The sequence below is a fragment of the Nipponia nippon genome, unplaced genomic scaffold (assembly GCF_047370975.1).
Source record: "Nipponia nippon isolate SJK-2023a ecotype South Korea unplaced genomic scaffold, ASM4737097v1 scaffold_4, whole genome shotgun sequence".
Lineage (NCBI taxonomy): Eukaryota > Metazoa > Chordata > Aves > Pelecaniformes > Threskiornithidae > Nipponia > Nipponia nippon.
In genome coordinates this window covers 53,666,509-53,689,768 of record NW_028262358.1, presented here as the reverse complement: position 1 = coordinate 53,689,768, position 23,260 = coordinate 53,666,509, and the positions used below count along the sequence as shown (strand labels likewise).

At 35.9% G+C, this 23,260-nt stretch overlaps 1 protein-coding gene and 1 long non-coding RNA gene across 2 annotated transcripts in view; one reads left to right on the top strand and one right to left on the bottom strand.

The window, feature by feature from the left end:
* ADGB (androglobin) overlaps window positions 1-23,260 on the bottom strand; it is a 128,726-nt gene that overhangs the window by 95,006 nt on the left and 10,460 nt on the right. The window contains exons 2-7 of the mRNA XM_087775188.1: window positions 14,093-14,243; window positions 11,031-11,123; window positions 8,727-8,798; window positions 7,268-7,456; window positions 2,946-3,085; window positions 1,548-1,634 (exon numbers count right to left, since the gene is read on the bottom strand). Of these exons, the coding sequence (XP_087631314.1) occupies window positions 1,548-1,634; window positions 2,946-3,085; window positions 7,268-7,456; window positions 8,727-8,798; window positions 11,031-11,123; window positions 14,093-14,243 (732 nt within the window). The remainder of the gene's footprint in view (window positions 1-1,547; window positions 1,635-2,945; window positions 3,086-7,267; window positions 7,457-8,726; window positions 8,799-11,030; window positions 11,124-14,092; window positions 14,244-23,260) is intronic.
* On the top strand, window positions 9,848-22,103 carry LOC148053304 (uncharacterized). Its single transcript, XR_015708306.1, has 3 exons — window positions 9,848-9,943; window positions 21,218-21,453; window positions 22,013-22,103. It is a non-coding gene; the product is annotated as an uncharacterized LOC148053304 (long non-coding RNA).

Genomic DNA, 23,260 nt, shown 5'->3' with positions numbered 1-23,260 from the left:
TGGGTTATTTTAGTAAATAAAAAACACTTGCCTGATTTTGTGTATCAGTCAATTTGTTAAGAGACTGATTACGGACAGATCCATAAAGAAAGAGATGGCGATTAGAGAAGCATGTAAATAAAGCATCCTTTCTAAAGTTTTTTAGTAGATAAAAGTTGCAGCAGGGAAATTTGCAGACCACTTTGCAACTACACTGTATAATAACTTGATTCTGGCTCGGTACATTAATAACCTTCTCAAAGGTATTTCCAAACTATGTTTCCCTAACTGTTTCAGCACAGGTAGTTCCATGACTCTTCCACTGATTCCACCAGCTACAACAGCTTTTTGATATGACATGACAGTTGCAGATATAATGGTTCTCCACAGAAACTCAGTGATTCCAGAAATAATCTAAAACTGAATGAATAGTTCAGCGCCATGAATAAGTTTCATTCAAGCTAACTGCATGCAACCTTTTTTTAAAAAAAAAAAAAATAATTGATTGTACAATGAGCTAAAACCATCTTATACTACTATTGCAAAGACTTTGTGATATTCACATTTTCTTATTCCAGAATATAATATATTTGCAGTAAGTGCCAGATTCATGAATATTATTTTTTACTGTTGCAAATGTAAAACTAGCTACATAAAGAAACAAAATTTAGGTTGGTTTTCTAAGTCCATGGACTACATACACATTTCTGTAAGACACAAATATATCAAAAAACTAAATTGCAGGCATAGCTTGGGACATAAAAATTGCTGAAATAAGAGCTAAAATAGCCCTTGACTGAACTTATTTAATACTGAAATACTGCTATAAATAATTATACCTAAATAGATTATATATAAACCAAAACTATTTCTTATGCATGTATTCATTAGAATGTATACATCAAAAGGCAAAAAAAGAGTGTAATTTAAAAAAAATGTCTAGATATTTAGAGCCTGTATCTCAGTCATTCATTCAGTAAAAAGAATGTCAAGCTGTAAAAACAGAATGTCTGTTCTCTAAAACTGCAAAATGGACTTAAACAGAGAGGAAACAAGAAAAAATGTTAGTATAGGTCGGAAATACTATTTTTGGTTGGAAATAAAAGTATATCAACTGTTCCAATGTAAAAAGTGAAAACACCATGCTAGCTGAAGTTGATTATTTCCAAATTCATGACGTATACTTTCTATAGTACATTCAGATATAAAGTTATTATTACTTGCAGACATTTCGCATCTGCACACTAGATGAAACATAGATTTCTCTAACCCTGTTTTCACAAGTGTTTAATATTAATTAAAAATAAATTATATTTTATATATATTATAAAGAATAGGCATCAGCTTACATGATAAATAGCTTTGCAAGCAACTGTATGACCTACAAAAAAAACCAAAATAAAATTGCATTCCTTGAAGGCACATTTCTCAAGTGCCAGAATTAAAAAATGTACACTTCCCAAAATTGATGCTGAAGGACTTTTAGGGCTCAGCTTTATTTTTCATAAGGCCTTACAGAATTAAATATTAAACAACTAATATGTAAATTGTTTAATAGAAGAGCTTACTGGAGAGGAATAACTTCTGGTATCCATCCAGTCAGTGTATGTAGAACTGTAAATTCTTCCAGCTCTCTTCTTCCAGTTTCATGTATACTGTAAGACCAAACCAGACATTATACAGAACTATAATATAATCAACTCACAGTAAACTCTGTAGTCTACATTGCTTTCTGTAGGAGTAAGACCATACACAAACAGAATAGCTTGCCGAAAACCAAGTTGTTACTTGCAATTTTAGGACTTCCTCTATCCACTGCTGACTACTAGCCTAAAAAGTCAAATTTGCTTTTATGCCTTTGCATCAGGCCCATTATTTTAGTGTTCCCTCTGGTACAATGGCATAGTTTCAACATTGTTACCAAGCATACTATGTACACTTGCACATAGTAAAGCCTCTTTTTGCAGGGTTGGAGATGTGGGTTTGAAATCCATTGTGCTAGAAGAGCGATGTGAATCTAGAACTTCCATTTCCTGAGCAGCTGCTCTAACTCCCAGGTTATCATGCACGAGTTGGCTGTATTTCCAAGTTTGGCTGTACCACACTCCATTCTTACAAACTGATACAGTCTCCTACTCTCTGGAGAGATTTCCGCCTGTAGATCCTGAGAGGACCAAGGCTAGAGATGCCAGCACTTGACCATGACAAACCCTTGTGCTCTGGAGAAACACAGTATTTCAAACACATTCCTGCAAACAGCGTTTCCCAATGGGCAGCTCTAGGCAACTCCCTGGCCTACGTAGAAGTACTTTGGATCACTCTTCCAACAAACATAACTTGATATGACCAGAACAGGGAAGCTTGACTACCCAGATCAGTGTTTTGAATTATTTTCTGAAGCTTAGTCGTTTTAACACTTGGTGTTCATTGCCCATCTCATAGGAAACTGCAGCCATAATTGTCAATCATTTGCACCATGGGCCACCTTCTCCTTTCCAGCTCAGTTTTAGGGAAGTGGATCACCATACCGCCCACAACAACAGAACTGTAGCAAAAGCATCAAAAGTAACTTATTCTACTCTATTTTCAATACTGGCTAAGTCAATACTGATAAAGGTTGACAATTAAAACTTCATTAAAACTTCTTGGACATTTCTATTTGGCAGAAAACCACATGTAAAGCTTTTCAGGAATAATGGCAAACAGATAAAGAAAACAGGGAGAGTACTCCAGTTTCTTTGCAAAGTTTTTTGTGTATAAATATACAAAAACACATCTAAGAAGTAAACGCTGCACCTTCTGTAGCTACAGGGGACTTTGCGTTACTGATTTACTGTGTCGCCTTTCAGAAAAGTGTATATTTGCCATTGTAAAGTTTTCAGCAAAATATATTTCCCATTATACTAAAACAATTTTTTGCAAATTCCATGTGACTTCATAAAATAAACCAAGCTGACTAAACATACCTAGTATTTGCCAGCTTAATGATAGCTTTGGACAGCAACATTGGCCAAAGTTCAATTTGACAGGTTGTAGCTGGCAGTAATAAATTATCCTCTTCATTGAAAGGCATAGTGTCATCCACAACGATCTTTCTCCAGCACCCCTATGATAGAGGGAGAGGGAGGAAAGATGACAGAAAAACCTGAGTTTGTGGGCTGGAAAGAAAATGTATGTGTACAAGAACTTTTAACACTTTCCCAAGAATTCAGTTCTACTGTAATTTGATTTACATTACAGGTGGCTTTAAAAGAAGTTCTTGTATAATATCTAAGAAGCATTGAAACAGTATTCATAGCATTTTATTACTGCTCTAACTTATTTATTTCAGAGATTAATCTAATCAGCTATTTCCAAATATATTTCCTCTCATATGTGTGGTCCATCATGTGCGTGCGTTCATTGCTGTTTCTTCAGCTACCATGACAGAAGCCTAAGAATCAGCAATGATTAAAGAAAGGCTTAACTAAGATACCAGTTTTGCAAATGCGTCTTAGTCTGGAAAATACTTGTGATATTCACAGGAATTTTTTATAGTATAACCACCAGAGTAATGGTTTCCAGTGTAGAAATAGAATATGAGCAATTTTCCAAGGGTCATGGAAGTGTTTGAGTAATTATTTTGTATTTGTAACTGTGGAGATTTCTGAAAGAACTCTGCACTGAGGTGTTTCTAAGTGATGTGCTGCATGCAACTGCGAGGCTCTCCATACCTCCAGCAAGAAACTTGGCACTGAACCATCTGAGGCACTGAACTGCTGCTGTCCCTCTCCAGGAGCATCATCTGCTGCAGATGTGGTGCAAGTTCCTTTACTTTGAAGTTCTAAAAACACTGTGAGATGGGAAGTTTGTGCCCTCTCCTTTTGTAGCACAACACTAATTATCTCAAATAATGGTAAACTAGAGACTTGCCATGAGGACCATTAGGAAAACAAAATCTCTTCACTCTTCACCAAATTATACATATATTCTCTTCCTCTCCTCTGGTATATTTTTCTGTCTCCTATTGTTATGCATTTAAGAGTGCTGTCCTTGAGTATTCTGACCCGCACTCTTACATTCCATCTGCCAAATCCTTCCATTAACCACATCAGCCATTTTCATAAACACAACCTTCACAAAGCCTCTTTCTCCCCATATTTAAAAGTTTTATTCATATACTTATTGTTGCTCTTTCTTTTGACTGCCTCCTATTCGCTGAGAACATCTTCTCAAGACACCTCTATTTTTTATTTCTTTACCATGGGTTAAAAAATTTGCAGGTTGTTCTTTCCTGATTCTCATCTTCTCCTCTTGCATTTCTTTCAGTCTTTGGTGGTACCTTTTTACTGTATGAAGTTTTTTTCCATGCACATATATTAATAACATATTCTCCCAGAAAGCAAAATGAGCCTTTTTTTTTTTTTAATTACTTCATCACATTTTAAGGACATGAAGTAATGCTGAATACACCATTTCCTTTGGAAAGTCTTTTAATATTTAATTGCCTTTTCTTCTAATTAATTATGCCATATTGTGGATTGAACTTATCTAAAGTCAAATTCTAGCTATTGGACCTTTTTGTATTTCACTCAGAAGTTCTCCACTAGGATTATCTTCTTTTCCATTTGTAACTAACTATATGCAATGCCATTGTAACCTCCATTAAGCTGTAAGAGACCCAAGTTAAGCACATGACAATCTAAAGTCCCAATGATGAAAGTCCGGAAAAGAATCCAGGTGTCACCTTTTGGTTTTTGGTCCCATGATGTACATTTCTGCAGAGCAGTCATAGCTGTAGTCATGGAACTTTCCTTGCAGAAACTAAAAGTTTTGGTCCTTAACAGCTGAGAAGGGAAGAACATTCAGTTCTTCCACTCCTTCATGAGTGCTCTAACCATCATGTTTTACGCAAAAGGAGAGGTGGCAGCCATCCGATAAAAGATGTGAGTGCTCTCTAACTTTTCATGCGCTCTCACAGAATAATCTAGTGCTTGGTATCTGCACAGACAGATGTATCGCATACAAAGCCCTAAGTCAGCTGCTTAACCTCCAGGAAAACTCTCAGAAACTCTGAATGTTTGACTAATTCTAATGGCTTCTCACTCTGTATGTGAGACAACTTAATCACACTTGGAAAAAAGCCATACCTATCCCCATTGATAATAACAGACCACTTCACCACCTGAATTAATCTACTTAAATTCTGCTGCTGGAGACAGTTGGTGTGGTGATGCCTAAAGCAGGTATCTCAAGCAGGCACTCTGAATATGTCCATAGCTTACCTGGATCTATTGATGTGAAAATGTTTAATTTGAGCAGCTGAAGCCTCTAAACCTGCTTTGTTAGACTTTGTTCAAGTCACAGTGTGACAAGGAACAGATATATCTCTTTCAGCCTTCCAGTGCACAGAAGAAATATTCACTGAATAACTGCTTCTGGTGTTTTTTTTCCTAATGGTGCTGTTTATGTTTTTATTATCAGTAACTTGCGATAGCCTGGTTTTAAATATTGTATATCAATACTATTAGCAACTTAAATTTAATTAGTACTTTTGGCCTGCTTAATCAGCTGTCTGCAATGTCTTAGCTGTTCACATGTATTCATGAGCACTGATTTTCACTTTTTTTTAAAAAAGCTTTTACACATTCTTTTTTAGGTTTTATTTCCTTTTTTAAGTATAACTTTTTCTGTTTCCACAAATTCTATCTTTTTAGAAGTCCAATGGGATGCCTTTGAGTTTTCATTAACACTTCCAACTTTATGTTGCCAATTGACTGTATAAAAAACATTTTCAGGTTTGGGCAACTGGAAGTCTAATAGGGTCAATTATACGTCTTAGTGTTTTGTGACATACTCTGTTTGCAAAAGACAAATGTCACCAGAATAACCCTAACAACACAGACAACTTCTAACTTTTAGGTCAGTGATTATTTCTTTGTTTATCAGTATGAGGTTCAATATTAAATTAAGCATTCCCTATTGACTGTAAAATGCATTAATTTATTGTCTGTTATCTTTAGAAAGTCCATGGGATGTTTTGGTTTTACCAGTACATCTTCAGTAAATGATCCTCTCACTGGAAGTCTTTAATCACCTTTAAATACAATTGGATACAAATAGCTCTGTAAAGTCAGCCGAGTTATTTAAACAATAAAAAACATTCTTAATCCTAATACACCAGAGGTGTGGGCCACTTGTCTGACTCTACTAAACGTTTGCATCAAACCTCCATATTCTATCATTCACTACACAGGAACAGAAATATTTTGCATATTATCTCAGAACAATTAATGCATGCACAAAAAAAAAAAAATCAGCAGATGAAATTAAGACTGAGACAAAAATGGGGTAAAAGTTACTGACTGAGAATTTAAATCATACAGTTTACAGTGCAGTGCAAACCTCATAATCAGTCTTCATATTTTTCTTTCTAGCAAAAATTAAATAAATGAATTATTTAGTAAAAGCCAACCAAAACTGAGAATTCAAGTCGTAAAAAGGAATTTCCATTCAGGAGCACACACATGTGATGCTTAGTACTGTCATAACATTTTGAGACACAGAGTAAAAAACCCTCAAAATATCAATAAGAAGTACTTTTAAAAAACAAAAAGAAAGAAAGAAAAGAAGAAAATTTCTGTAAATATGCCAAATGAAAAACAGTTTACATTGGGCTATAAGAAGACGTGATTTAGAAATCAAACCCTGTAGAAATAGGATGTCAAGTTTCACATGCAGCTCAAAGAAACTACAAATGGTGAAAATTAATCACATCTTAAAATAACATTATTTTAATGTGATACAGAATGAACCAATTATTTTCTATAAAAATTATTGAAATTGTGCTTTGGGCTAAAGAATGACGTTGAAAACTGCTGTTTGACACACGAAAAAAGTCACAAGTATCAGAAAACAGAAGTTATTTCAATAGATAGTTTGAACATATGCAACATTAGCAACTGCCTTTATTGGATTCTCTTTCTACAATGTAATAAACAAATGAATTCAAATGTAGTATCTACTTGTAGTGTCCAGAGGAAAAAAAAATCTATCAGCAAAATTCTACATAATCTACAAAAAAAAGAATACTGCCTTTTCAAGTAATAAGTGTTTTATCAAGTTCTAAGTTGTACAAAAATCACATGAACTGTAAAAGACATTTTTATTAACATGCATCAACAATTTGTCAACACTTCTACTCCTACAAATCCATATCTTTTCAATAATAATAAATACTTACCCTACCCATTAAAATTTGCCATGCTAGCTGCATAATATTTATATATTGTTGGAGGGAAGTACTCACCATCCAATAAAGTTTCACTACATATTTTCCATAGCTGTTGTACAGCGGCATGTGTCCCCTGGTAGCTTTACATAAGGCATAAATGTGTTCCCACGGTTTCCAAAACAGTGTGGATGTTCCATTAGTTAAGGCCTTTTCATTATATATCCTCCAGACTGCATAAATTTCACTTATAATCCATCTCATCAGCTGAAAACCGAGAAAAATAGAAAAAAAATTTTTTCAACTTACATCCTTTAGAAAAATAAAATCAAGTCATATTATGACCAAAGAATAAAAAAGCTCCTGTTTTAAATGAAGAAGTGACATAAAAGTATAGCTATGGTTTCATGCAAAAATTAATTTCACTGGTACAACTTTTCTTAAAATCATCATAATGTCTATCTACAATAACACAAAACTTCATGAGACTAAGAAAAGGCACAATATAAATTATGCTGTTCATTATTTACTAAAGAAAAATGAGGACACATGATTTCAAAATAAATTATGTTACAGGACTTGTGAACTGTCACTTGTTTAATTGCTTATTACTAGATATAGCTGCTAAAAATCAATACTGGCTTTAATACTTGTTACTTGTACTCAGTAAAAAAAAAATCCTAAGTCATTAAAAGTATTTAATAATTTTTAAAATTTAAAATAGAAGCTTTAACTAATCATGCTTTAGTGCATGTGTTTTTCCAACATGCAGATTTCTGATGTATGCTATAGTTTCACAAGTATTACCAAACTGTTACAGTGATTTATGTATACAAGAATAAGAATAAACTTTTACTACAAGAAACTTGTCCTAAAATTATTTAGTGGTTCTGTGGACAGCAAACTTTACATCAGCTCTTTTCTGGTGGCTTCTTCCCATACAGTTTCTCTGGTGCTGAATTTTAAATTTGCATTGAAGTAGAATGAAATAGAAATTATCAAGTAATATTATATTCAGTAATGCACTCAGATGCTTTTGTTCCACCTGCTTTATTGTTTCCCCTGATCTGCAGAAATTCAGTAAACATTTATTCAGCTCTGCAGAGAATGAAAAGACTGGCTGGGTGACAGAGATTTGCACATATATGAAGGCACACTAAGAATGTGACTTCAGGAAAGCTTAAATGAAAAACATAAATCCTTTCTAATATAGCTTTTATTCACTCTTATTTTTAGAGAATATTATCCAGTAATAATCTTTGTAGATCATAGATTGAATATTTTAAAAAAAAAAAGTTTGGAAAATCTCTTACCATCATTGATTTAATTTTTCAAATTCTAAAACAGATAAACACTAATTATACAAATCTAGATTATTTCTTGCCATTTTATTCCCATCATTCTTTTTTCACTTAAAAAATTCGTCACAACTTATTTCTTCATGGTAGAAATTTGGAGTGAAATCCAAAAAGTTAAAGAGTTAAAAAGAATGAAAGAAAATATTTTTAAAAAGGGACATTAATGTATTTCTACCTACCTCACTACAAAATATATGCTCATTTGCTGAAAAAAGGTCAAATGAGGTTTCATTTTTGACAACCACAGGAATCTAGAAGAAAGTAAATTAGTTAAGTCCATAGCTAAATTAACTGGAAAAAATTAAATGAACACTAATGTTTAACAGTAGCAACATAAAAATGTTAGACATTTGGCAAACATTTGTTAGAAATTTGCAAACTAAAGGCTGTCAGTCTGCAAATCGTGTAGCTGCTTTGGTATTTCCAAATAAAAATGTCTTAGAATGTAGATGTTCAGAATTTTAAAAAATCATAATTTTTACCAGGAGATTTAAAGAGTATCAAATGAAATAATGACATAATTAAATTGAGATTCCCTCAATTTATTCATAATATTTGCAGTTCTGCATCTAAATCATGATCATAACTGTCTCATACTTTGAGATTTCCTTGGCCCCCCACCAAGATTCAAAGGGATTTGTTTCCTCATGGTCAGTTAGATAGTAGTATTGTCAGTATGAACGCTGACTTTATCAAACTTTTGACTGTATTACATCATAGTTTTGATGACTATTGCTTGTTTATACAGTCCATTTTCTTTTTGTAAGCAGTTTAGAAATAACAAACTGGATTGTAGTTTATTGAAGTAAATATATCTGTGCCTCTTATCACTTCTTGGTGATCATTGCTTGATTCTTTGCTTAAATAGCCTTTCATCCCTTAACATTTACATTAATTTTTAACAACTTACAAAATTTCTAGTAATCATAGCTTCTTGATGCAAAATACATTGGGCCAAAATAAGCACCAAAGTCTTAATCAGGTCTTAAAGAAAACAAATGCTTTCTTCATAGTGCTCTAAAGATAGATTTTAAATATTTTTAATACAGATACATGTTTTCATGGCTTTCTGGGCTGCCAGCTCTCTTGCCCTCATCTTTCAGATACCTCTACTCAGTTTATGCATTTTGGCAGCATTTCTCATCCAATCTTTTGGTCCTGTCAATTACTCCCCTGACCTCCCCCTCTACTTCCTGCATTAAAAATTAAACTTGGACCTGTTTAGTGTCTAGTTAATAAAAAATAGAACTGACAAGCTGATAAAAGGAACACTGACAAGCCTGAAAAAGTTGGAAGGGTGGTCAAAGTGTTTTAAAACTTCAGCATTTCATCTGAAGCAAAAATGCTTTAAAACTTACATTAGCAACAGCATTGGAGAACATTAACCTTTGAAATGGTAGGCTGTTTATTTTCTTTGCAATTAATTTTAAATACAAACTGAATAAGAGCTTTGCATAATTTTAAAACGTTATGGTTACCTTCCAGACAAGTACTGTCAAAGATGTGGACACATTCTGTATGCAGACTGGAGAAATATAATAGTTGAAGTGATAAAAAGTGCTATATTTCTGGTAAAGCTAATTTATGGTTTCAGGATAGATATTTATTTCAGATACCTGCTCAAGGGAAGACTTAGTTGGAACAAACAGAACTTGTTTTGCCATGACAGTGATTTTTAAGTGAGAAAACAAGAACACAAAGAAAAATGGAAGCCATCTCTCTGTCCAGGTGTCTTCTAAATGAATGTGCAGTCAAAAAGCAGAGCAGCCTTGGGAGGATACACTACCATGATGCTTTGCACCAGGAGGTGCTGGTCCATGGTGATCCTGGTAAGAAAGCCACTCAGACTCCATATAGTATCATTTAAAATGATATTATTAGAGATAGCTATAAAGAGAGGAATTAGTATAGATCTTATGTCCTTTTAGACACTGGGAATCCCAAGTTGTGCGGCATCAAACAGGCTTCCGATGCCCATGCAGCATTCTGTGCAGACCCCATCCGTCAAAAGGGTTATCCCATTTTGCTATTATTTAGCTATGATAGGATTTGAGCTATTACAGGATTTTCTTACAAGAAAACAACTCTTTTAATCATTTCTACTGTAAAACAGAAAGGATGTTCACATAAGAACTTCCTGCGGCACTTAGATAAAGGCAAGGAGACGCAGGTGGTGTAATTGCCAGTAACAAGAGGGAGCTGCCTGCAGGTTCCTCCGTTACAACACGCTGGCTGAGTTTATCCACTGGCCAGGGATCACGCCCGGCACCACGCAGGCCTGAAGCACAAGCTGTGCATGCAGCACAGGTTAACTGATATATGGATCACTGACTCCTTGGTGTACAATGGTCTCCTGGACAGGATGACTATGCATGGTCAAGAGGGCTTTATCTGTGGAACTGATTTCCTCTACTAATTTTCCTCTACTCGTGACATAGCTAGGTGAGTAGCATTTTTTCATTATGACCTTGCTTGTTTCTTACCTTATTTGTTAAAAACTCATGTGGACGTTTCCATGAATGCACTTTTAAGGATGCGGGCAATTCTATTTTCCCTTCAGGATCCTCAAAGACATACTACATAAAACGTGCATGAACAAAAACGGAACATTTTTTATTAATTACAGTATTGTGTCTTCCACAAGATTTAAACTAATATATTGTTCACACGATAATTCACTTAAGGGGGAAAAATAGCATAAAAAGGAACTAATATAACTGAACTAAAAGAGTGCAAAGCCCAAACTGAAGATTCAGCATAAAAACTGCTTGTATTATTCTGAGAAGCCTGTGTGGCCTGCACTGTAGGTCTGTATAAAATGTTGCCTTTTTTTTTCCACCTTTCAGAGAAACCTCCCAAAAAACTGTTAAAGCTTTTAATTCAGGCACTCTTCTACCAAGTCGTTTCTAAGTATTTTTTCTAACTCTCTTATTTCTAAAGCTTTTTAAATTGAAGACTGAAAGTAAATATCTAAAGCGATATTTAGACACAAACAAAGCAGGTTCCACTCATTTAAAACTGCTATAGAAACTATTAAAGAGACAGTCTCATATAATTTTCAAACTTTCATTTCCAAAGTAATACTTATTCTCCATGTGGACAGAAGCATCAGGATGTATATCTGTTTACTTAATAGTACAATGTAGGATGAGGAGATGTCTCTGATACTGCTCGTGCTAACTGAGAAACTAATCAGTTACATGGTTAGTGCCTTTTATTTGTGCCTGGAATTTTAAATAGCTTTTAGCCTTATTATATATTTCGGTGTGTTTCACAGGCCACGATGTACTCTATTTATCTTCTACAGACCAACCAAGGGGAAGTGTTTCTGGGAAGGAAAAACTACGATGCTCTGAGTACTCACTGACTAAAGGAAGGCAAAAGAAAATATATTACAAAAGCACAAAAAACAAGCACAAACCCAAACCAAAGACTCCAAAATAGTATTTTCACCACATTTTTTTCTTATTTGTTTCATTGTGTAACTTCCTTCAACATACCAATCCGCAACAAACTATTTAAAGTACCTGAAGGAAGCAAGATAAGTTGGGGGGGGGGGGGAGGGGGGCAGTGGGAAGAACTTTTTAGGAATAATTATTTTTCTGAAAGCTTAAAGGAAGCCTTGTAGACTGGACCATACAGAACTGTATTAACAGAGTTTATACTCTGCTTTCAGAGACATCCAACCCTGACTACACGGTGTAACAGGAAAGTTTAGCACTTAAACACTAGATAAACCAGAAAAAGGAGGCAGGTGAAAACGATATAACACTACACAAAGAAACACTAAAAAAACACCAGAGAGATACACCTTTCTTTAGCTTACAAGTGAAAAAGTACTTTGAAGAAGGGTATTGTAGGTTCAGCTAAACTTGGCTGATGAAATCAGGTTTAACTTATCTTTTATTTAAGGTGGCTATAACAGACAACTGCCAGGTCTCAGGAGTTCATGCTCTAAGGACAGGAGCCTCAACCACAAGTTCTACAGGAAGGACAGGCAAGAAACAGGTACAAGAGAAACAGACGAGGTCAAATGCGCAATCTCAGCAGCACACTGCACTGCTCTAAGAGAGGCTACTGTGTAGGGGTGCTTGATAAAACAGCTTTAGGGTTACAAGGAAACAGATCGCTTCTGATTGATTGATTCCTTTTCCCACAGAAGAAAACAGAATTGTTTATATTCTTGCTCTAAGTGTACTCAAAGGTACTGGATGCCATCACTAATTCTGTTGCTAACTGAAATACCCTACAGAATGTTGAATTCTGGCTAGCTGCTTGGATCAAAAGAGGCCACATTAGAAAATTCTTTAGATCTGTAAATTCGTCTGCTGTGACCGATGTATTTAACAACTCCTTTATACGTGTAAAAAGAGCAATGTTTCATACAGCTTGTGGCTGAAGAACTGAATGGTCCAGTAAACACCTCAGAATGCCTCTTATGCTAAAAAAGAAGAAAGATTTTCAGTTACAATTATTTTTAAATTTTATCTATTATAATAAAGTCTGGCAGACCTAACAGATTAATGGTAGATAAATGTTTAGAGTACAGCCCAAAGACACCAAATGCGGTAATGGGACAGAAAACGAGGCAAAGGAAAATTATTTATCTGTCAAGTTAATGGCAGCATTCAGTACAGAACCTATAACTTCTCTCAAAAGAGTACTTTGGCACCATAGGGCTACAATATATTTATGCTTAGGATAAGAAAAGCAATAATCTGCAAACACATAGGCTAACATATACATAGCACACAAGAATATATACAGAACAAACATATGAACAATGCAGAATTTGCATATAAAATAGATGATTAAGCACGGTATTAAATGGATTTTAAATATCACTTAAAAATCCTACGTTTAAGAAACTCTTTCAGGAATAATTTTACTACTACTCTGCATAAAATGCACATACATTCTGTAATGATAACCAGTTTGAAGGAGTAAAAATCTAGATGAGATTTAAAAGTCATTCCAAAGTTGGAAAGACTAAGGAACTTTTCTGCATCTGGTAGGTGCTTACATTTCTGCAAAATAACTATATCCCCTCAAACCATTCTCTGGACACTAGAACTGCAGACAGTGTTTCACATGTCCAGAAACTGAGGTGTGCAAAAGACTTCAACATCCATTTTCCCCATAATAAAGATGGGTGTATTTAACCTTTTGAGTCCACAGAAACTGCACTGCCCAGAGAAGGGATTTCTCTGACATACTACAACAGTTTAGCTGTTCCCACATCCCCAGTTTTAATTATGCTATGGAATAGATTTTGGGGTTTCATTTTTTTTAACCATTAATGTGCACATATTAATGCACACACATATGTTAACAGTTTGTTTAAGAAGCAACAAATAAACAATGCACAATACTTTTAGTTTATTATTTTAGTTTAGTAAGGAACTATTTAAACTTATTGAAAAGATATGATTGAAAATTAATACATTTATCAGTAACAAATTATTTTGAAGTTGTGACAAATACTCTATTAAATACATGTACAAAAAATGAAGTGGAAATAATATATATGTGTTGCACAACTTACTGAAATGGGGCTTTTTCCAGTTTTTTCTTTCTCTTTTCCAACCTTTCCAGTATCCCATTTTTCTGCATTGATATCTGCTTCATTCCATTCTGGCCAAATAGGAAATCTCCACTTCTCATTGGAAGCACCTACATGGGAAGACACAGTTGCCCTGGGAAACAGAGGCATGAATAAAAATGAACAGTATATTAGGCAAGGGTAGTAGGAAGATTTTTGTCTCGTAAAATATTCTTTTTTTTAATGTACCGTAATATAAATTTTAGCGTTAGTAACTAGTATAACTTTTTGTCACTAAGATAAGCAAGCCTATAGAAGTGCTAGATAGCATTATTAGGTATAAATCAACAAAATATTTAAATGCATTTATATGAGGAATCCCGTTGAAGTAAATGGGACAGCTGAAGCACAAAGGCAGAATCCAAGGGCACAGTTTCCTCCCTCTTCCTTTTCCCCTGCTTCAAGCCATATGGTTCTGCTTCCCCTCCTGTGCCAGTCCTAGCATTCATGACCCAATTCAACTCACTCATCCAATCGATGGCTTTCCTTTTATTTTTTTTTCCAGATTTTTTTTTTCTGACTTATTTACTTTAACCAATCAAAAGGAGCTTGCCATGGATAAAAGACATATTGGGGAATAGGACTCCCACTTCTAGGCACCTGTGAGCTGCTAGACCAGCCAGTTCTGTTTCCAGTTAGTTTCATTCTCAGAGCCTCTTGTGCTACCGGTACTCTCACTACCATCATCTTGGGATTCACAGCTCCGGTAAAACGTTTGCTGAGACTGCAGGGATTTTCACAAGACTAATACACCGTGTTCATAGCTACCAACTAGCACTAGTAGTGCCTGTGCGCACCATTTTTCCAGTGCATATGAAGGGCTGAAAAACTGAATTAGAATGAGAATACAGCAGCTCCTTCCCCCTTAACTACCAATCCTGGAAGCAGACAAAGTATGTGCAGGTCACATAGTAATTATATTCTCCCAGACCCACTGGCAATAAACTGTAGATGTTGTCCACTCTAAATAACAAAGGGAAGAAGCTGCAGGGACCTGAGAAGCAGCCTGGCACCAAATACTGAGCAAAAGGGTTTAAATAAATCCTATTGCAGAAAAAACATATGGACTTCAACCAGTTCGAAAAAAGGACTAAGGTCAGAATTTCCTCTTTGATACTCAGCAGTGTTTACAGGAGAAATGCAACATCCGACGCTTTTTTACTACTGGAGCCTTAACAATATACTTACATGATACTTCTATTTCATTATGTACCTCAGCTATAAAAAGCTAAAGATATTGTAATCTTCTCTTTCCTTTAGTTTGGTTACCACACACTTTTTTTATTTTTTTATTTTTTTTTTAAATGAGAAGCAGCATTATTCCTACAAACGTGTCCAGGAGATTAGGAAGGTAACAGTGTTTTGGGCCACAGCTGGAGGGCTATTTTTACAAACTGGTGCCAAGAAATATTTATTTTAAAAATAAAAGCTTAATTTCTTTAGAAACGGACATCTTCAGGTGACTTGAAAGGGAAAGCTTCCATTTTTTTTTTTTTTATATTTGAGAACAGGTTCTTTTTAACTCCTGGCCATATATTGCATATCATATCATGTGGATATTTATACTGATATACAAATCATCAGTGATATCATATAAAACCATACTCACATTTTAGATTTTAGAATTGTAGCTTCCTCTTGAGATTTTGGTCACTCCACAGAAAAAAAAAATGAACCCTGATTATGATTTACAGCATCACTCAGATTGTGATTTGACATTTGACATTTCAGATAAAATGGTCACAGTGTCATCGTTCACATATGCTCTTTTTTGGTTGTTGTACACAATAGTCATTCATTGTTCCTATATAGGTGCAACATTAATTTTAACTACATTCTAAAGACAAACACAGACTACATAAATTAGTAGTCTGGCTAGGGGAAAAGGGTGTGTAGCAAGTGACACCTGAAAATACTATTAAGCCCTGTCTCCCAGAAGGTGGAAGCAGGGGCAAGTCACTTGGGGGAACAAAGACATTGCTCAAGTGTAGAGCAATGAAACTGCAAAAGCTCAGCTGGAGTTGAAATAATCAAAGGACATTAAGGGCAAGGAAAAAAGCTTCTGTAAGTACACTGGCAGCAAAAGGAAGACTAAGTAAGGAAAGTGCACATCTGCTGCTTAATGGGACAGGGAACTTAGTGACAAAGGACATAGGAAAGGCCAAGATACTCAATGCCTGTGTCTTGGATTTTGTTGGCAATTTTGGCTCTCAGGCCTCCCAGTCCATGAGTCTACTAACAGAGTCTGTGAGAGCGAAGCGTTATCTACAGTAGAGGAAAGCAGCTAGAAGGCACTTAAGTGGACACACACAGGTCCATGAGACTAGTTAGGATGTAAGCAAAGGTACTGAGGGAGCTGACAGGAGTCACTCCAAGGCTCCTGCTGATCACATTCAAAAGACCATGGCAATCGGGCAAAGTGTCTGATGGGTGGAAAAAGGTAACCATCACACCCATCTTCAAAAATGGTAAGAAGGAGGATCTGCGGAACTACAGTGCTTGGAGATACTTTAAACTGAAATGGACAAAGACCTAAGCAACCTGATCTAAGCTGGCCCTGCTTTGAGCAGGTGGTTGGACCAGATGGCTTCCAGAGGCACCTTTCAATCAACATTTTTCTGTGATTACATAATACTTTGTTGTTAGCAATAATAAGGACAACGACATGGGTAAAAATAAAGATTTCTCACTCTCTGGACAAAAACTACATTTATCCACACTACCAGTAACTCTTACTGGAAGACAGTTGTGAAAATTCAATACCATCTGTGCCTTCTGCTGTGCAAGTAAAAACATAGCTTCTACCACTGTAACTGGAAGGAAGATGTATCCTCTGGAGTGATACCTTGCTTTGCTTTTCCATCTTTGTCATCTCAGTCATCTGTAAATGGCCTCCAGCCTCTCTCTATTTAATGTTTGGTCTTTCAGTAATGGTATAATTTTTTCTCCAGCATTTTTTTGAAGACTCAGATGATGCTCAATTCTATATTCAGTAATACTTAACAAGCAATTGAAAACCCTGAACTGTTTATCAGTTTCTTTGGATTACTAGGAATGTCTATATCAGTTCCAGTTGTTTCAGAGAATCTGCTGTATCTGCATTAACTGCACGCATGAAGAACAATGAAAACCAGAATGCTAGCTGTACCAACAGCTTCAATACTTGTGATATTTTGAAGCTTTGCCCCTTTCAACATTGATTTAAATACAACTCCTGGCAGCTTCTTACATATACTTAAAAGCAAAAAATGAGGAAGTTAAAATTCTTACTTTTTCTGCTTTTTTTCTCATTTCAGATTAAATATCAATGACATATGCAGCTATTTTAAGACTATTATTCAAAGACTACTTCTAATTTTTTGTATCTTTTTTCTTTAAGTTTGCATTTTCTCTTTTAAATATTTATAGAGAAGCACGGAAGTTTCACGCAATCATAATAATTATAATCATCATAATAATAATGATAAAGATGTTCTGAAGTCATTCCCAAAGACAATTAAATAATAATTGCAATAATTGCTATAAGATTTCTGACTGCTTTGGGACAATAGTAGAATAATTAAAAAGCATACTTTTTAAAAAAACAATGAGACATGGAAAGACTTGCCTGGCTTACTATCACACTAAGACAGAAAATTACTTCACAATACACTTTGATATAATAGAATACCCTCAACACTAACAACGTGGAAGACATGAAAACAGTGCTGTCTATGACTGAGATGTCTAAACTAAGTTGTGGAAGCCCAATGCTCCTGCTTCTCAAAAAGGATGATTCAATAAGATTTTGGAAAAATCCATAAAGAACTGCAATTTAATTGGACTCCAAATATAAATTAATAAGTGAAAAAAGACAGCTGAATTTATTGAAATACTGTATTTGAATAAGGCTATTAAGAATTTCCTTCGTTACAAGAATTGAATAATATAATTAATTGAGAATTCTTTGAAACAAACAGACACAAGGACAATGCAAAACATTACTAGTGTTTTCATAGAATCATAGAATGTCCTGAGTTGGAAGGGACCTACAAGGATCATCAAGTCCAACTCCTGTCCCTGCACAGGACAACACCAAAATTCACACCATATGTCTGAGGGCGTCATCCAAATGCTTCTTAAATGTTGTCAGGCTTGGCGCCGTGACTATCTCCCAGGGGAGCCTGTTCCAGTGCTCCACCACGCTTTGGGTGAAGAACCTTTTCCTAATGGCCAACCTAAACCTCCCCTGGCATATCTTCCTGCTGTTCCCTTTGGTCCTATCATTGGTCATCAGGGAGAAGAGATCAGTGCCTCAAGCTGATGCTCAAGCTGGATGGCTTCATTGTGCAACAGTATTTTAAACACCAACTTACTGGCAGACTTCTTTTTAATCCCATGCTAAACCCTAAAGGAGAAAAAGGAAGAATAAATTGCCAAATGAGAGAAACACTATGAAGTTGGCACTAATTCACCTCTGACCCTCTAAGCAGCTTCTACAAGAATACTGGTACAGTTGATATAGTGCCAACAGGGGAAACAGGGAACGGCAGCATAGACAAACACAACAGGAAAAAAAATTGCAGACCGATTATGACCTAAGTTTTTCAGAGACTTCAGGTTTAATAGAGAGGCAGGCCCACAAGGTACTGGAAGTATGCTCTCTCAAGTTAAACATAGTAATTTAGTCTGTAGACATACACACTTTAGCTGCTCACCCATTCTGTAAGCAAGATCTTGTCAATATGGTCAACGGAGTCTCGGGAGCAAATATTTTCTTCTTAAAGTAAATAAAACTACCTGTAAACTATCTATGACCATTCCTCCCAGAGGGAACCCAGCAACATTGAAGGGAGTCTTCTCAAGAGAATTACAAAAGTAGTGGTATGTAGTTTCAGAACAGCATGGCTACTCCACCTTTCCTCTCCCAGTACTCATGTCATTCTGGATCACCAGACAACAATAACTTTGTGACACATGAAAATAACTGATGCACCATGCAGGGTTTTTAGAATTCAGGAAGACACCATTCTTTCTATTTCATTCTTTCCTCCAGATAAAGATTTAATACTCTCCTTCCTAACCCCTTCTTGTAAAAGTTAGATTCACCTTTAATCTTGCTTAGCATTTTGATGCAGTCACTTTCCTTAACAACAAAACCCAAAAAAGGAAGGAAAAAAGAATTAGTTTTTCACTTTTGCTTATATGAGCAGATCTGAGGATGGAAATGAGACATCTTCTCACAGTAATTTTGATTGGGAGTATTTGAAACAGATAAAATTGTTTAATAGTTCAATAATAATGCCAGCATTGCTTCCACAATGACTCTGGGGCTTTATGCAGAAATCTGGTTGGAGCCTTGACAGATAAAAGTGCTTCAGCTTTTTCTGTCTCCATGGCTGTACTTTGGAAATCAGGAAAAAAAATCCCCAGGGATTCCACCATATTGATGACTTCTTCAGGGTTTCTGGTTAGTTATTTGCATATGGATATATTCATATTTTATTTATATTTTATTCTTTCTGTGATCCTTGTCATTCCTTATGACACAGGTTGCAAAGATGGTATTTTTGGCAGCTAAATCCTTTTCAATTTCTATTTTAATTAAGGTTTTATTTGTTTATTTCTATTAAACCTACTTAAGTTTCAAAGTTTAAGATCTGCTTTATATTATCGTTCTAAGAAATCAATACAGAGGTTTTCATGGACTTGGGACATAGTACTGGGATCTCTGCCTGCAAAATTGAAAGCTAAGTTTTGATTAACTTAATGAATTGATACTCAGCAGCTGAGCTACAGTTACTGTCTATGCATCTGTTCTTAGCTAACATCAACTATGGAGAAAAATACGTGTTTGCTTAAAGCACATCTTGGAGAATCAAAAGACTGAGCACTGGTATCTGTAACAGCAACTGTTTAAACAAACCAGCCATTTTATTTGCAGCATGATACATTTGGATGGTACAGTATGATTAGGTATTTATATGCTAGCCTTTCTGTAGATGCAATGATTGTAAGTTTGGTCATCATTTGATTCACCGTATTAAGAATTTGTTTATCTCCACAACAGGCCATTTGTTGCTAAGTAACTGCCAACAATCCATCACTTCATCCCATCTTAGTGCTCCCTGTAGGTGTTTTAAATGGTCACCAACATTACCCATAGCATGTTTTACAGATTAAAAAATAAACTGTGACTTTCATCATAACAATACTCCAACAGAAGACGAAATCTATCTGATGCCCATCATTTTCACCTTGTTCCCTGGAGAGTGTTGCCAATCTTTTCTCTTTCAGTAAATACTACCTATTCTTTCCATGAAATGTCTGCAACCATTACACTGTACAGCTTAGTTTCATTCAAACCCCAGAAAATATACTATTAACATATATCCGATGTCACACTGACTACTGTTCTTGGGATGGCCAATAATTAACAGAAATGATTCAGTAACAGGACACAATATTTAGGTAACTAATACCTGGCAGGTCAGTGAATGAGGCTCAGAGCTGAAACTTTTATCCTTCTTTCCTCCTTCCACTCCTCTGGATGCTCTGAACTCCTCTGTATGTACAGAAGTAAGAGCAATCTGAAATGAGGAATCTCACATCTCATATTCCCCATTGAATACCAATGTTGAGACACAGGGAGATGAGAATTTGGGGATTTTTTCCATTAACCAGGAAGCGATAAAGAAAAATGTGTCCCTTCCCTTTGATTGTTTGAGCAGTCAGAAGAAACAATTTCTGGCCCCTTTTTATATTAGGAAAAAGAGGGCAGAGAACAAACAGATAGCTCAGCTTCTCCTCCAAACGTGTCCTGGGAGGAAGCTACTTAACTTTTCCCCTGATCTCTTCAGAACTCGAAGACAAAAGGCCCCTTTGAAGACTTTATTTATGGCAGAAAGTTCCTTTAAACTCTAATCATTGAAACAGTTTTTCAAAAGTAGCATCTGAATATCTTAGAAACCCACAGAAGAAACCATGGCAACACTCAAGTTCCTAAGAATCTGGAAAGGATATGAGAACGTTTGACCAAGTATCAGTAACTCTGTTGCAAAATCATTTGCTCTTTTTCTTCATACCTAGTGCCATTCTTCAGAAGAGGACTGAACACAACGAGTCATGATAAGACAACCTAATAAGCAGCTAAGGCAATACAGTCTTCTCTTTATTATTAATAATAAAAGCCAACCGTATCCTGGGCTGCATCAGAAGAGGTGTGGCCAGCAGGTCGAGGGAGGTGATTCTCCCCCTCTACTCTGCCCTCATGAGACCCCACCCGGAGCCCTGCGTCCAGCTCTGGAGCCCTCAGCACAAGAAAGGTGTGGACCTTTTAGAACGGATCCAGAGGAGGGCCACTAAGATGATCGGAGGGCTGGAGTACCTCTGCTATGAAGACAGGCTGAGAGAGTTGGGGTTGTTCAGCCTGGAGAAGAGAAGGCTCCGGGGAGAGCTTATTGTGGCCTTCCAATACTTAAGGGGGGCCTATATAAAAGAGGGGGAGAGACTCTTTATAAGGGCAGATAGCGATAGGACAAGGGGGAATGGTTTCAAACTGAAAGAGGGGAGATTTAGATTAGATGTTAGGAAAAAATTCTTTACTCAAAGAGTGGTGAGGCACTGGAACAGGTTGCCCAGAGAGGTTGTGGACGCCCCGTCCTTGGCAGTGTTCAAGGCCCGGTTGGACGGGGCCCTGAGCAACCTGGTCTAGTGGGTGCCGTCCCTGCCCATGGCAGGGGGTTGGAGTTAGATGATCTTTAAGGTTCCTTCCAGCCCAAGCCATTCTATGATTCTATGATTAATATAGTCCACAGTAATTCCAAAATAAAACCAAAATATGTATGCGTTGTTTACAGTAACTTACCATTATTCTTATCTCAGACACTGGAGCCAAAACTGAAAGGACTCTCTGCAGAAGAAAAATACACTAGTCTAAACGCTCAGAGCTCTCATGGTTGGGGAGAGACTCAAGGCATGGATGCAGTTCAGGTACAATAAGCAGAACAAATAATTGTAAAGCATCTAAATTGCAATGACAGTTGCTTGCAAAGCCTATGATAACAGGTTTTGTTGTCATTTCACTTTTGTGTACTAGAGTAGGATTTCTTCCTCAAAAAGCACGGAGTGCTTTCTCTGTGAAGCAAGATCAAACTGTGGAAAATTAAAGTGATGACAGAAAGATGAATACCAACTGATTATTCTTTATAGACATATTATTTTTAAAGGAGTCTGTAATTTGGATCACTACTTTCAAGTGTAATATTCTCATTTCTAAACATAGCTGACATCCTTGTAGGTGTCAGACAAACTACTAACAGACTTCAGTAACTTGCCAAGAATGAGCCCATTTCAAATGCTTGGGCACATTTGCTATGAGAGAATGGTCACCTAGCCTCACGTTTAGCCTTGACAGCTGGAAGTCCACGTTTTCTTATTTTTCTTTGCCTGCATATTAATGGGAGGTGAGATGTTCGTTCTTGTTTTCTTTCCAGGTTATAGAAGGGGGAAAAAAAAAAGCTACATGCCAAATCCCTTGCCCAAATTGTACACAGTGGTGTTTCCTGGACATTATTTCAAAGAAAAAAATGATGGAAAGTAGTGGCCTAGAAGCATTGCGGTTTTTAAAACTTTTTTCTTTTTTTTTAGTTTGATCTCCTGATTTTCAGCCTGATTCCATTTGTTGCCCTATAAATATGGTCTGAATTTTGGTCTTTATCATTTTAAAATTCCAGCTAAATTTGAGTATCTTTCTTAAAAGTTTGGCTCGGTTCTCATCAACAGAATTCATACTTGCTGTTTTCATCCATTTATACCAACTCTACCTTTTTGCTATATAAAAATTTGAACTGACAAAAAGGTCAAAAATGAAATATAAAAAGCAGAATAGAGTACTAGACTGGTGGCATGTGTTAGAGAAAAAAGATGAAGATGCATTCAAAAAACTGATGACAAATACAGTGATAAGGCAACTCAATATTTCATATAGATCACAATAGATTTGTTTTATCTTGTGTGACTAAATCTTAGCAAAGGTAAAACAAAAATACATTTTTTCATGTATTTTTTTGAAGAATTCATGTGAAATCCAACCTTCATGCTCATAGTAAGCTCATGGACAGTGTTAGAATT